General features: G+C 40.2%; 1 protein-coding gene across 2 annotated transcripts in view; it reads left to right on the forward strand.

The window, feature by feature from the left end:
- The window catches only part of Ryk (receptor like tyrosine kinase), a 78,142-nt gene that overhangs the window by 53,032 nt on the left and 10,550 nt on the right, over positions 1-14,560 (forward strand). For both annotated transcript variants that reach the window (XM_038323950.2, XM_038323951.2), the window contains exons 9-13: positions 938-1,024; positions 3,963-4,032; positions 9,998-10,130; positions 11,284-11,393; positions 11,536-11,695. In XM_038323950.2, the coding sequence (XP_038179878.1) occupies positions 938-1,024; positions 3,963-4,032; positions 9,998-10,130; positions 11,284-11,393; positions 11,536-11,695 (560 nt within the window). The remainder of the gene's footprint in view (positions 1-937; positions 1,025-3,962; positions 4,033-9,997; positions 10,131-11,283; positions 11,394-11,535; positions 11,696-14,560) is intronic.

Below are 14,560 nucleotides of genomic sequence, written 5' to 3' on the forward strand. Positions count from 1 at the left end.
GTGTACCACGGAGGAGCTTCTTTGACAGTGCAGAGGCACGAAGGTTCTCCAATGCCTTCTGCCTCCAGCATCCACGTTCCTCCATTTCTGTGCCTCAGTGGGACCTTCCACACGGGCACCAGTAACTTCAGCACATCCATAATGTGACAGACATTAAAGCCCAGGGTGTGTTTAATGTCCACAGCAATGTAAAGCATCTCAGGCATTTCTTTTAAATTATGGAAGGATGAACGTAAAAATGGTCTTGTGTGAAAGAACAACATGCAATTAATTTTTCGTCTCATGAGAAAGCCTTTTGAATCCAGGACAGCCAGGGCTATACAGAGAAACCCTGACTCACAACCTCTCCCCAGAAAAATGAAACAAGAAAAAAGAGGATTAAAATTAAAATATTTCACTAATAAATCTGTGGGGATTTTTATATATCTGTTTGAACCACTGCTTTATCCCCACAGAAGTGTTAGGATTTCTTTCTGCTGTAAGAGCTTTTTAGGAACACAGAATGACCTGAGAGTTCAGTCACCTGTCTGAGACTTAACGGTGCAAGGCATGGAACCTCTCAAGCCAGGGTTTGCACCTTGGCAATTTCTTCACTGAAGTCTGCATCAGCAGAAAGGAGAAGCCCTTTTTGTCCCTTTGCCATTGATCAGAGGCGACTCTCTGGGCTGATACCTGTAGCTATGCAGGAAGCAGTCCTGACTGTGTTCCTAGTTTAGTTAGGGAAGTTAAGAAAAACATTCTCATATACTTAGTTTATGAAACTCAAAGCAAGTGGCTTTGTGGACACAGATGGCTTTTAGCTGCTTTGGTCCAGGGTTTACTCTGGAGCGAGAATAATGACCGCCATATCCATCATGTTGGGTGACATTGCCAGAAAGCTTTGTGATGTGAAGATAGATGATCATATGGCCTCATTAACTGTTATTTTTTCTTTTAGGTACTTTTGGGCGTATTTTCCATGGGATTTTAGTAGATGAAAAAGATCCAAATAAAGAAAAGCAAACATTTGTAAAAACAGTTAAAGGTAGTGTCTTCTTGCTGTTTTCATAATAGTTTACGTGTAGATGACTCAAGCTAGTAAAGCTTTGTTTCTGTCTCTGTGTGCCAGACCTTTGTAATTAGTGTAACTCAGAGGCTCACTTTTCTTATCAGGTATAGAAAATAGTTTTCTAACTTACTAAACATTAGATATGATTTTAACTGTAGTTAAATTGTAAGTTCTTAACTTGACTGTTGCTGTATCTAATTTTGGGTTTGTCCTGTAAAACTTTTTCATACCATCCTTTATCCCACCTAAGAAAATATTACAATTATTTTTCAACAGAGACATTACAAAGAAAACAGTTAAATGTCCTCAGATCCCCAGTACCTTAGATATACGCAGTTTATCTTTCATTTCCTCTCCATCTTGTTCTGTTATATGCTGTATAGTATCCTAGGGAATGCCTGCCTGACAGTCCCTGCCCCCATTGCTACTCCCTAACCCCACCCCTGTGGGTGAGCAAGTGTACATATATGCCGAGACCAGGGGTCAACATTAGGTTTCTTTAATCAAGTGCTATACACCTTGGTTTTCTCACTTTCTTTTCTAAATATTTTATTTTATGTATATGAGTATTTTGCCTGCTTGTGTGTGTTTTTACCACATGGGTACCCCAGACCCCAAGGAGTATGTTGGATCCCCTGGAACAGATGGTGTGAGCCACCATGTGGGTGCTGGGAATTGAACCCAGGTCTTCTGGAAAAGCTGCCAGAACTTTTTGTCTCTCTAGCCCGGCCCACCTTGTTTTGGGGACAGGTATCTCTCTGTGGCCCAGGCTTTCCAGTTAGGCGGGACCCACCTGGACATGTCTCAACAGTGCTGGTTTTTACGTCACCATCAACCTTGTGCCCTGTGCTTGAAGCAGGTGCTTCACAGACCAAGCCTTCTCCCCAACCTAGTAAGTCTAATTTCTGAAAAAGAAATTAAGCACTTTGCAGAGATTGAGGGGAATTTACCTATACTCCTTTTTTTTTTTTTTTTTGAGATTTACAAAGTTAAACGATAACTTTTTCTAAATTTACTTAAAGGCATACATGGGAAGGATAGAAGACTTACGTATATTATTTCTAAATATTTGGGTTTTACTAGTCTAAGTAAAATGCTTGGAATTTATTGCCTGTAATTTAGCAAAATTGCCCAGTTAAGGCAGCTGCAAATAATTAAAACCCTTCACACTCCCCTTACCTTTTCTAGATAAATGGTTTAAATTGCTATTTTATTTAGTTTTTGTTTACCAACTCCCCTTAGTTCCCAAAACATCTAATATTTTGTTAGATTGTAGTGGGCTTTCTGACTAGTTTTGAAGGATGGTGTTCATGACTCTTTTTATATTTTATTCTTTATAAATATGAGGTTTGAGCCACAAGTTTAGTAAAAGAAACGGCTTTTTGTTTTCTTATTTTTTAAAGGACATATTTTATTTTAATGCTGATATTTTTTGGATTTATAAACACTCTATGGATCATAATGAATCCTGGATTAACAAAAGAGTTTTCCACACAGAATTGGCTTGATTTAGGGTTGAAAAGGAAATAATAATGATAAGAAAACACAGTACGGATTCTGCAACTCTGCGATAAGCTTGCTCTTCTGAGCCAGAGCTGTTGTCATGGCTAGGCCTTGCTCTCACTCCTGTGCTCTCCCTAATTGGAGGGAAACGGGAGAACACAGGGGTCCTCAGCCTCCAGTCAGGGCTGGTGTTGGGCTGAGGGAAGCACAGCGGGGCACGCCCCACACTGAGTTTATCCTTTAGCCTGGTGATTTTTGGTTAACAGTGTGTGTTGTGTACTGCCAGCAGACTTCCTACAGGGTCGTTGCTTTATTTCCTCTTATCACATGCTTGATAAACAGTAGTTTACAAAGAATAAATTCTGGGTTTTGGGGTTTCGTTTTAGAGAACACATTTTTTATGGGAAAAATTTTTTTTTTAAGTTTAAAAATTGTACACAGAGAGCTAATGGATGTCCAGTGTCACCTGGACCAAAGCCACAAATAGTACAGCATGCCTGTCATCGTAGCGTCTAAGAGGCTGAAGCAGGGGGACCAAGAGTTGGAGGCCACCCTAGGCTACATAGCAGGAGACTTTTTAAGTTCAGAAAGTTGAAACAGTACAGAGAGGTGCAAAATCTAAGTTATCTTATCCCAAGGAACCAGCATAAGAGTTTATGACTCTTTCTCCGAGTCAGGGAAAAACATGCTCCTGGATCTTTTGATCTTTTTTCTTTTTTTTTTTTTCATGAAATTCTGTTTTTAGTGATCACACAGACCTTTGCACTTTGCTCCTGAAATTTAATGTATGTTTAAATTAATGACTTCCACTGTCGGTTCATGCAGACCTATCTCTGAGACACTCCAGGGAGCCCATGTGGCTCTTGATGAGTCTGCATTTGGTGATGATGCAAGTGCAAATAAATGTGTTCTCGTATTTGTTAGTGTGGCTTCTCCCACCCACCTCCACAAGCTTGCCTCCATACATTCTTGCCCAAATCAGCAGGCAACTGGTCTGATGGGAAGTGGCCTCTCCTAGTTCAGTCTGGGTATCTTCACTTAGTAGTGGGACCCAGAGTCTTTTTATAATCTTTCTGGGCTCCATCTGTGCTTCTGTATTTCCCTAGTAGTTGTATGGCATCTTTATGAAGAGTGGACGAGCCCTCTGTGTGTCTTGTGTGTTTTCCTAGTCTACTGCCGTCTCTTCTCCTTGGCTTATGGAACCTTACTTAGTTCCTGTCATCTGTGGAGTTTCTGAGAAAGCTGACCTATACAGCAGGGCTCTGTCTGCTGCAATGGAACTTTAGGCTGTATCTCTTGATTTACTCTTAACTTACAATGAAAATTTACCTTGGAGTAAAAGGTATTTGCTAATAAAATGTTAATGTCCCGAATACAGTGTCATTCAAGGCTATGTCTCTTCTTCATACAGATCAAGCGTCTGAAGTTCAGGTGACGATGATGCTGACTGAGAGCTGTAAGCTTCGCGGTCTCCATCACAGGTGAGAGCAAAGGCCACACCTCAGCATCAAGCACAGCTCAGTTCCTTTTATTATTTAAGAACGTTTTGTCTGGTTCTGAATTGAAAACTTTTGCAATAGCTTGGTTTTTGTTTTTTGCCTTTTTTTTTCTGACTATGATGGTAAATGCATGTTTATTGAATAATATTTGAAGATAGTAAAGCACAAAGAAGATAGGGGGCAGTATGTAAGCTACGTAAATAATAAATGGATACAACTAAGCTTTATAAAATAGTCTGTGCATATTTATGCACTTGTCTCCCCTTAAAAATATGACAAAAGTGATGCATAGATTAAAGTTAATTGCAATGAAAATTTCAAATATATAGAACACCATTGACAAAAATACTTCAACTACTCTTATGTAGATGGAGCTGCGGGGCTGCGTCTCGCCGCCCGGCTAGCTTTACACCCGAAATAATTACACGGAAACTGTATTCTTTTAAACACTGCGTGGCCCATTAGTTTCAGCCTCTTATTGGCTAATTAACCCATATTTAGTAATCCGTGTAGCACCACAAGGTGGTCGCTTACCAGGAGAGATCTTAACCTTCATCTTTCTTGGAGAGGAGAGGCATGGCGACTCACTATGGTGACTGCCTGAAGCGTCTGCCTTCTCTCTCCCAGCATCCTGTTCTGTCTACTCCACCCACCTATGTTCTGACCTATTGCCAAGCAGTTTCTTTGTTAATTAACCAATGAAAGTCCTCCATCACTCTTAGATATATAGTGAGGTTGATGGTCTGTCATGTTTGCTGAGTGTGCACTCAAATGTGTGTGTATGTGTGTGTGTGTGTGACCGTGTCTGTGTGTGTCTGTGGTAGAGGTCTATATATCTAGAAACAGCATCTATGTATTTGTCTGTAGAGATATTTTATAATATGTTAGATATCTCAACATGTTAGTGTTTCCAGTATACATTTAAAAAGGATAGCATTATCTTTAATAAAATTAATGCATTTCTTATTCTAATAAAAATAACTGTTTCTAGGTTTTCATGTTGGTAACTATAAATTCCTGTCTCATTTTAAAAGGCTACTTAGTGGTTTACGGAATGGCTATACCACATTTTATTTAATTTATCTATTACATCTCTTAGAATTGTAGTATGATTTCACAAAAGGTACTTGTAGGGAAAATTCTAGATCAAGAATCACCAAGGGACAGCAGCATCAATATCATGGCAAAGTTGTTGTTTTTTGTTTTTTTGTTTTTGAGCCAGGGTTTCTATACAGACTGTCCTGGGACTCGCTTTGTAGACCAAGCTGTCATCAAACTTACCAAGACCCGCCTGCCTCTGCTTCCTAAGTGCTGGGATTAAAGACGTGTGTCACTAAGCTCAGCTGGCAAAGCACTGATTAGAGATCTCAGAGGTGGTGTACATCTATGACCCAGAGTTCTTGGGGTACAGACAAGTACATATCTGGAGCTCACTGACCATCCTAGCTGAATCAGTGTGCTCCAGGTCAGTGAGAGACCATGATGGAGAGCAGCTAAGGAAGACGCATGATGTTGACCACTGACCTCTACACACATGCTCAAACATGTATATACACATGTACATGCACCACACACAAATACTGTGTAGACTCACCTTAGTTTGTATGACTAATGAGAATTTCATATGCTCAGAAAATGAACCATGACTCTACATGTTGAAAGGGTCTATGGACTTCTGGGAACAGGAAGTGATGTATGCAGAGGGCACCATGATTCCATTTCAGTGGACTTGAGTGGTTACTTGAGCTCTGATAAAAAATAAGAAACACAGAACTTTCTTCTTTTCATTTTGTTTTTTACTTTGGCTTTTGAGGGCCCAAGAAGATGACAGCCACATAAAAATAAGACTGGTAATGAAAATGAGACAGACTTTTGGCATTGTGTTAGCAGAAAAGAAAACAAACGAAGAGCAGAAGACAACTGTTTGGGCTGGGATTAAACACATCATAATTCTGGGCTGGAGAGATGGCTTAAGTTAAGAGCATTGAGTGCTCTTTAAGAGGGCCTAAGTTCAATTCCCAGCAACCACATGGCAGCTTACAACCATCTATCTGATGCCTTCTTCTTATGTGCAAGCATACATGCAGACAGAACACTATATATATATACACACACTTATATATACACACATATATATATACATATATATAATAAGTAAATCTTTTTTTTTAAAGATTTATTTATTATGTACACAGTGTTCAGCCTCCATGCCTGCAGGCCAGAAGAGGGCACCAGATGTCATTACAGATGGTTGTGAGCCACCATGTGGTTGCTGGGAATTGAACTTAGGACCTCTGGAAGAACAGTCTGTGCTCTTAACCTCTGAGCCATCTCTCCAGCCCTAAATCTTTTTTTTTGTTGTTGTTGTTGTTTTTTAAAGCAATATAATTCTTAACTTCTGGTTCGTTGAAACAAAGGCAACCTTAAAGTCCAGTAAATCTTAGTAACAGATGGAAAAGAAAAAATACTTTGTTTAGGGTAGGAATTTTAAAAAGTTTTTTAGTTTCAGATTCTAAGATATGTCACATTTGGTTTATTATATAATGTAGATAGTGCCTGATATAAAAGTAAATACTCATTTCTAAAAATTTCACTGAAGAAAAACAATAGGCTTTGGAAAAAAGTTGAATTCAGTATTGTGGAATAGTAGAGTGTGCCATGAAAGAGTTGAGCTCCACGACTCAAGAATGCTGCCTTTCATTGGCCAGGTTCAGCCCCAGGAACTGACGTCCTCACTTGTGGGGAACGGATAGACAGCTCTCCCCTTTTAGGTTATATGTGCTTTTAAAAAATAGCTTTATTTGTCAAACAAAATAAAACAATAACACAAACAAACAGCCCCCCCAAATGTGTTTTTGTTTCCTCGGGACATTTGGACTGTCCTTTCTGACAGTGCTGTGAGTGAGTCTTGATTGACACGTGGAGGGCACGCCAGCTGTGTTTCCCACAAGTCTACTGTGCTAGGACTTCTCCTAGCCAGTTCTCTGCCCAGAGAACTGCTTACCCACCAGCACAGAAGCATGTGGCAGGGATAAATGCAGGCAAAGGCAGGTTTTCCTTAAGAAGTTGTTTTAGATCCACTGTATCCCTAAGCATTCTTTGGTTAAGCAACCCAGGCAGGTATCTACAGCATTCCTTCATGGAGCTGTGGACTGCATGGTGTCTCAGGATCCCGCCATGATGGATTAGCAGTCCCATGACACCCCACAGAATGGAGCTGAGTGATATTGACGTGAAACATTTGATAACTGGATAAGAGGGAGACTTGTAGGCAGGTTGTAGCTTGGTCAACTCGTCGTCTTGTGTGGGAAGTGACATCAGGGCTCCAGTTGTAGGGATAAAACTGTTCGTGTGCAGCTTTCCCTGTAGCACTTCATCTCACCACACTTTCGTCTTAGGCGTTCATGGCTGTGTGTTCGCTCTCTTTGATTTAAAGATTCATTAACTTCCCGTTTTGGTGCTAGACGCAGAATAAAAATGAAACAGTAATCTTAGATCAATACTATAGAATTTTTTGTGCAGACTCAATGTGCTTGGCAAGAAATGTTACCTTTTTGCAGATTTCACTGTTTGAACTGGTGTGTTTATAAAGTTTGCTTTCTGTTTTAATATTCTGTGATGAAGGGTAGAGGCACTGATGCATTTTAAAGCATCTTGAAATTCTATTTTTTGTTTTTATTTTTCCACTGGGACTTGTAAGCATAAGTTTTTATCATAGTAAATACTCACATAAATTAAAAATAATCTGCTTCCCTTACTTCATGTCAGAGAATCCCTAAGCCATTTCTTGTGACTTGCAGTCCCCATTGGCCCAGAATGCCTGATGATGACACTTGTTAGTGCTGAATGACACACAGCTTTAAGGCTGCAAGTGGGGAAGTGTTCCCAGCCCCACAACCCCACCTTCCCTCTACCTTCTCTCCACACGCACCTCCTTTACACCCACCCATTAATCCATTCTGAGATGTCTCAGACCTTTCTCTTTGTTTTTCTTTGTAAAATGAACAGAGCGAAGGGCTGTCATTTGTTCTTGAAAACATTTCCATAAAGCTTATTACTGCTTCCAGAGTTGGTTTTCCCCTTTTACTTTATGTACATCAGTGTTTTGAATATATGTATATCTGTGCACCACATGTAGGGCTTCAGATCTCCTGAGACTGGAGTTAAAGACCGTTGTGAGCCACCATATGCATGCTAGGAATCAAACCTGGTCTCTCTACAAGAGCAGCCAGTGTTCTTAGTTCTTAACCACTGACTCCAGAGGATTTTTAATCCTGGGGTTATAGAATAAAAGTTTTGATTTCATTTATCGTATTTGTTGTATCTGGACAAAATGCCATTAATTCTGCTGAACTATTTCAGTCGTGAGGGATGGAGCAGAGATAATCCTTTAGGGCTAAAGAAGGGGCCAGTTCACCTACTCATTCTGAAGTCAGGATTTGCTTTGGCTGACTCAAAGTGAGTTGTGAGTTGTTGTGTGCATGGAGGTTGCTGGGGGTGCGTGTGGCTCTGCAGTTCTTCCTGGGTTCTCCCTTTTTAACTGGGAGGAAATGTCCAGCAGCCCAGGGGAAAGTATGGAGCGTGGAATCTCATGATACCTGCATTTTCTTCTCCTTATACTTGATCTTTGTCCGTAGGTTCCCTAGCCTTTCTCCCTGGCCTGGCTGTCAGTAGTACAAGCAGAAACCCTGGAGGGTCCAGTGCCTCTTAGAGACTAATGCCTCTTACAGTTCTGCTCAGTGGGGACGTTTTTAGTACATAAAGAAAGGCAAAGCAGAAACTAACTGTAGTCTTATGAGTCAAAGAGACAACTCCTTGGTATATTTCTGCAGTTTTCCCTCTGTCTTTGTGACTATCCTGTGAATGTGTGGTTTGTGTCTCATGTTCTTTAAGCTCCTCTCATGTTTTCTTAAATTTGTGATCATTCAGCTGTAACGTGTTATTTCATTATTCTTGGGCATTCACGTTGTTTGTGACTTTTCACTATTGATAGTCTATTGAGTGATCTTGGTATTGTAGCTTTTTATGTTTGATATTTAATTCTTTATGAAACTATCCTTAGAAACAAAATTTACTAAGAAATAGGATTGCTTTTAGATCATTGTTATATGTGTTTCAAATAGGTATTAAATATTGTAATGGCACAGGACATGACACTGAATATATAAGTTGAATCTGTGATTACTTCTGGCTTAGTAAAGTGGAGGTGATTACTTAAATAGTTACAATCTTGGGGAAAAATAGTTATTTTCATACATTAGCTGGGGTGTCATTCCACAGAGAATGGTGTGGGGGGGGAGAGAGGGAGAGAAAGGTAAGGTAGATAAGATTGTTCACCATACACTTGGTGTATTTTGCATATAAAACTGTCTTTAGTTGGTGAAATCCATGTTACAAGTTTGAAAACTAAGGCCAAGGTGCACAGACACTCCCTTCTCTCCCTCTCTTTCATCCAGATAGTGAATTTTGCTTTTAAAAATTGGATTCTAAATTCTGTGTGACCATAAGCATTTTACTTATCAGTTAAAGACCTTTTGGATGACCATATTTTTATTCACAGTCTAGTGTGGGCCTTTTTATTTTTAAGTGTGCTGGTGAGACTAGTGGTATTTCATCCTGATGCACTCGGGCCAAACCGTTTTCAGCTGTCCGTGATTAGCCTTTGGCATGGAGACTTAGCGTGCCTAGAGTATCTTCAGAAAGTATAGTATAAAGGGATCCATTTTGTGTTAGTAATTTTTATCCTACAAAGAATGCTCATATATACAGAGACTGTTAACACATGGTTCAAAAAGGAGAACATTTGTAAATAAAAGTTGTAATGATTATCTTTTTAGATGTTTTTGGGATTTTGTTTTGTTTTCGATTATCTTTATTTTAATTTAAGATAAACCCATAAAGTTTTAGATTTCATTTGTATTTTTCCCAATTTCTTATTATTTTATAGAAACCTTCTTCCTATTACTCATGTGTGCATAGAAGAAGGAGAAAAGCCCATGGTGATACTGCCATACATGAACTGGGGGAATCTTAAGTTGTTTCTACGGCAGTGCAAATTAGTAGAAGCCAATAATCCACAGGTGAGAAATTTTCCCCAAATACCAATGGTTTCTGATGTCTTTTGAAGTAGATATTAATAACCACACATGTGTTTTAAAGACTTGCAAAGAACCTCAGAATGAATCAGGCATTATTTATAATCTGTTGATTTAGAGGAAAATAAGGATGACTCGTGGTTCCCCTGGAGCACACTTGACTGATGCTGTTTTGCTTTGTTCACTGGGCATTCATTCATAGTCACCTCCGGTGCCCGGTGACAGCATCTCAGTCCTTTGCAGGATAGCTTCTGAAGACGTGTGTCCAGGTTTCCCTTCCAGGAAAGGAAACCATAACAGGTCTGTGTGACCATAGTGTGCTAACAGTGGCAATGATGAGAGGCCTGCATTGTGGGAGGTCATTGCTTGGCTGTAAGATGCCATCAGTTTTACTACCCATATCCTCTGCTGGGACACCTGAGCAGAGTCCAGACGTGTTATAGGAGTGGTAAGAGAGTCTGCTTGGTGTTTTGCCCTCGACTATATTTTGTGGTTTCATTAAGTTGGTTTTAAGATTTATAATAGCATACCTATTGTAGTTAATAAGAAAAATGGACTCAGATCTGCACTGAGAATTTGGCTTAATGTATATGATACGTTGTTTAAGCTAAAAGGATAAAGCTGTGGTTTGAACCATGTAGTTGGAGGCTCTGGCCCACGAGTATCACCAGGGGGAGAACTTCCTTCCCCAGCCTGCAGTGCTGCTGTGCATCTAGGAACATGTCAGCAGAGAGAGCTATGGACTTGTTTAGTGGAAGGACCCTAGGGGTAATCCTATAAAACCTACTACTACAAAGGAAAAGAGCAGATCATTGCTGCACACCCTTTTGACATGTTGCTTCAGAGATTCCATGGTCATTGAGCAGGAGTCACCGAGAAGCTGTTCTGTAATGCTGATTTTAGAGACATGCAGCAGATGAGCTACGTCATGTAGATGAAGTCATACAGATGGCAAATCCGGGGCTATTCAAGTAGATGAGCAGCGCACAGTACTTCTAGAGCACATCTTGCTTGAGAAATAGGTTTAAAAAAACTCAGTGCAAGGAAGTGTTTTAGGGTTGGACTATGGACTCATAGAGTCAGATCTCAAACCACCTTTGTACTGTCAGCAAATGTCTTTTTTTTTCTGTTATGACAGGCAATTTCCCAGCAAGACTTGGTACATATGGCTATTCAGATTGCCTGTGGAATGAGCTACCTGGCAAGAAGGGAAGTGATCCATAAAGACCTGGCTGCTAGGAACTGTGTGTAGGTGTCAAGGGCTCGCTACTTTCACTAGCTGGGTAGTGCTTCCTGGATTTGGGGTTCTCTTGGGAGTCATTGTGGGACTCAGACTGTGTATGGGTGACGGTGGGTCTTCTTGACACCCTGATGTGTTTTTACTTCTCAGCATTGACGACACTCTTCAAGTGAAAATCACAGACAATGCCCTTTCCAGAGACTTATTTCCCATGGACTACCACTGTCTGGGGGACAATGAGAACAGACCAGTGAGATGGATGGCTCTGGAAAGCCTGGTTAACAATGAATTCTCTAGCGCTGGCGACGTGGTGAGTTTGGAGCCCAGGGGTCAACAGCATGTAGTCGTTTCGTCATTTTAAAAACCTTGCTGCTAGTCCTTGGTATTTTCACTAGAGAGCATGTGTGGTTAGCTCCCTTTTGACCCTCTTACAACACAGAAACTGTCCCAGATCCTGGGCTGGTGCTGTGCTCTCCCTGTTGACACAAGCTGACCACTATGGCGAGCACTGGTGTCCAGTGTTAGAGTAGGACACGGAGGTTGGGAGAGTTGACCAGCTCATTATCTCCCTGTGCAAGTCTCAGATGACCAAGTAGCTACTAAAGCACAGAAGGCATTGCTTTCTAAAAATGGTCTCTTCTCAGTTGAACAGCAATGCTTCAGTTACTCCGTCTCCTCATCCAGATCACACATCTGGGCCCTTCTATTTAGTGAGGCAGTTTCAGGAGCCACATGTTCTCATCTGCTGTCATAGTTTTCTTTCTCATTGCTTGACTTTTTATTCCAGTTTAGATCATAATTGGGCCAGGCATGGTGGCACATGCCTGTAATCCCAGCCCTTGAAAGGCGAAGACGGGGCTCATGAGCTCCAGGCCCACCTAGGGTACATAGTGACTTATCTCAAGTCGGAGTGAAAAACTAAGCCTTTAATCCCAGCACTCAGCAGCCAGGCGGATCTCTGTGAGTTCGAGGCCAGTCTGGTCTACAAAGCAAGTTCCAGGGCAGCCAGGGCTACACAGAGAACAAAAAGAAAAGAAGAATGAAAAACTAATGTGTTTTTCTATCTCTTGTCTGTTACATATTGTAGCTGTATATTTAGAAATTTGGTAAGAACTTTTGCTTTTAAGGTTTCCTAAATCATCTCTCAATAATACTATAGTTTTTATATAATTAATTGGGATTTGATCTCATGTTTCTGCATTGAAGAAGTGGGCCTACTGTGTTTTGTATACCATTGTATTTTATTATTGAGTTACCTTTTTAATTTCAGTTTGTATGCGTTAGAAATTTCTATTTTAATAGTGTATTGCTGACACCAGTTTTACTAGTTTATTATTTACATTGATTAGTGTAAACTCTGTCATATACTCAGTGTATTAATTTTTGCTGGCTGCTATAACAAAGTACTACAACCACAGTAATTTAAAACAGTAGATTTATTCTCTCACAGAAGGTTCTAGAGGCTGAATTAAAGATGTTGGCAGGACCGTGATCTTTCCAGAGACATCTGGTGGCTGGTGGCAGTGCTTGGTTTGTGGTTCCATCTGTGTTGCACACTCATATGCACTGGATGCGTTTCAGAACTCTGTTCCTCTCTGACGAGACTGGTGACTGCATTCATCCTGCACAGTCCAGAATAAGCTTCTCCTTTCAAGGTCTCAGTCACATTGTTTTCCATCAAGGGTTTTAGGGGTTAGGAAATGGATCTTTAGGGCTATCATTCAGTTCACTGTTCTCCATAATTGAAATGATCTGGTTTTCTTATTGAAAAACAACTCCAATTTACAGTATTTGGAAACAGAATGATTTGATAAAGAAAGAAAAACCTCTCATTAATTATGATTTAATTGATTTTTTTCTCCTTTATAAACTGGATGCTGTTTGATGTATTTTTCTTTTTATGTACTATGTATTGTAAAATTTGTTCACTTGATGTGAATGAATAATTTACTGAGTTCTTAAAAAACCTTTCCTGTTAATTAAGGTTTTCTATATATATTATAGTCAAAGTCATTTTTTACTTATTTTAAAATTAACTATTCTCAAAAAACAAAAACCCAACCCTGACATATGAAATGTGTAGAGTAAGCACACATGATTATAAGAATGGGTGTTACCTGACTCCAGGAGGGACTGCCGGGCTGACTCCAAAAGGAACCTGCTTTATGTTGCTCAGAGAAGCCTGCAGCATGCTGGAAAGAAGGTGGCGGGTGGGGGGAAGATAAATGTAGAGTCTTAAGGGTTCAGCTTACAAGAAAGCAGAGAACCAGGTCTGGGCTCTCCAGAGCTTCTTGTCATGAAACAGCTTCTTTCTGTAACGTTAATGTTCACAAGTTAGCGTTCCAGTGAAATCAGTAGGCGTCTCTGCCTGGACTGAAATCATAGTTTTGGAAACTCAAAAGCTATTTGATGGGCAGGAAAAAGGAGTCATTTCTTAGATGATAATTTGTAAATATATTTGTTATTTTAAAGTAAACTTCAGGAGACTGGAAAATAGTAATTTTTTTCTTGGTAAAAAGAATATTGATAGCTATTCAGAAGAGGGAGGAAGGGTTGTAGGAACCAGAGGTGTCAAGGACACCAAGAGAACAACATGGCCACAGAATCAACTAAGCAGGGCTCATAGGGGCTCTCAGAAGCTAAAGTGGCAAGCACAGCCCCTGCATGGGTCTGAGCTAGGTCCTCTGCATATACCTTATGGTTGTGTAGCCTGGTGTTCTTGTGGGACTAAAGTGGGAGAGCGGGGAGGAGTGTCTCTGACTCTTTAGCCTGGTCTTGGGACCCTTTTCCTCATATGCCACATCCAGCTATGAAATGAGGGTTTGTGCCTAGTCTTACTGTAATTTACTAGGCCATGTTTGGTGGATATCCCTGGGAGACCTGCTCCTTTTTTTTTTTTTTGACACGGAAGAGGAATTGATCTGGGGGAGAGGGGTATGCAGGCAGGGTCTGGGAGGAGTGGAGGGAAGGGAAACTATAGTCAGGATATATTGTATAGGAGAAGAATAAACGTTAAAAAATATTTCAGAAGAGCGTGTAAGATGTCTGGAGCCGTAATGTGAATTGCTAGATGTCCAATAGTGCTTCAGTATGGATTGCTTAATTGATTTGTGTCTGTGTAGTTATTCCAAAATATAATAGAATAATTAGAAATTATTTTATGTTTGTGGGTATC

Source organism: Arvicola amphibius, chromosome 3, assembly GCF_903992535.2.
Source record: "Arvicola amphibius chromosome 3, mArvAmp1.2, whole genome shotgun sequence".
Lineage (NCBI taxonomy): Eukaryota > Metazoa > Chordata > Mammalia > Rodentia > Cricetidae > Arvicola > Arvicola amphibius.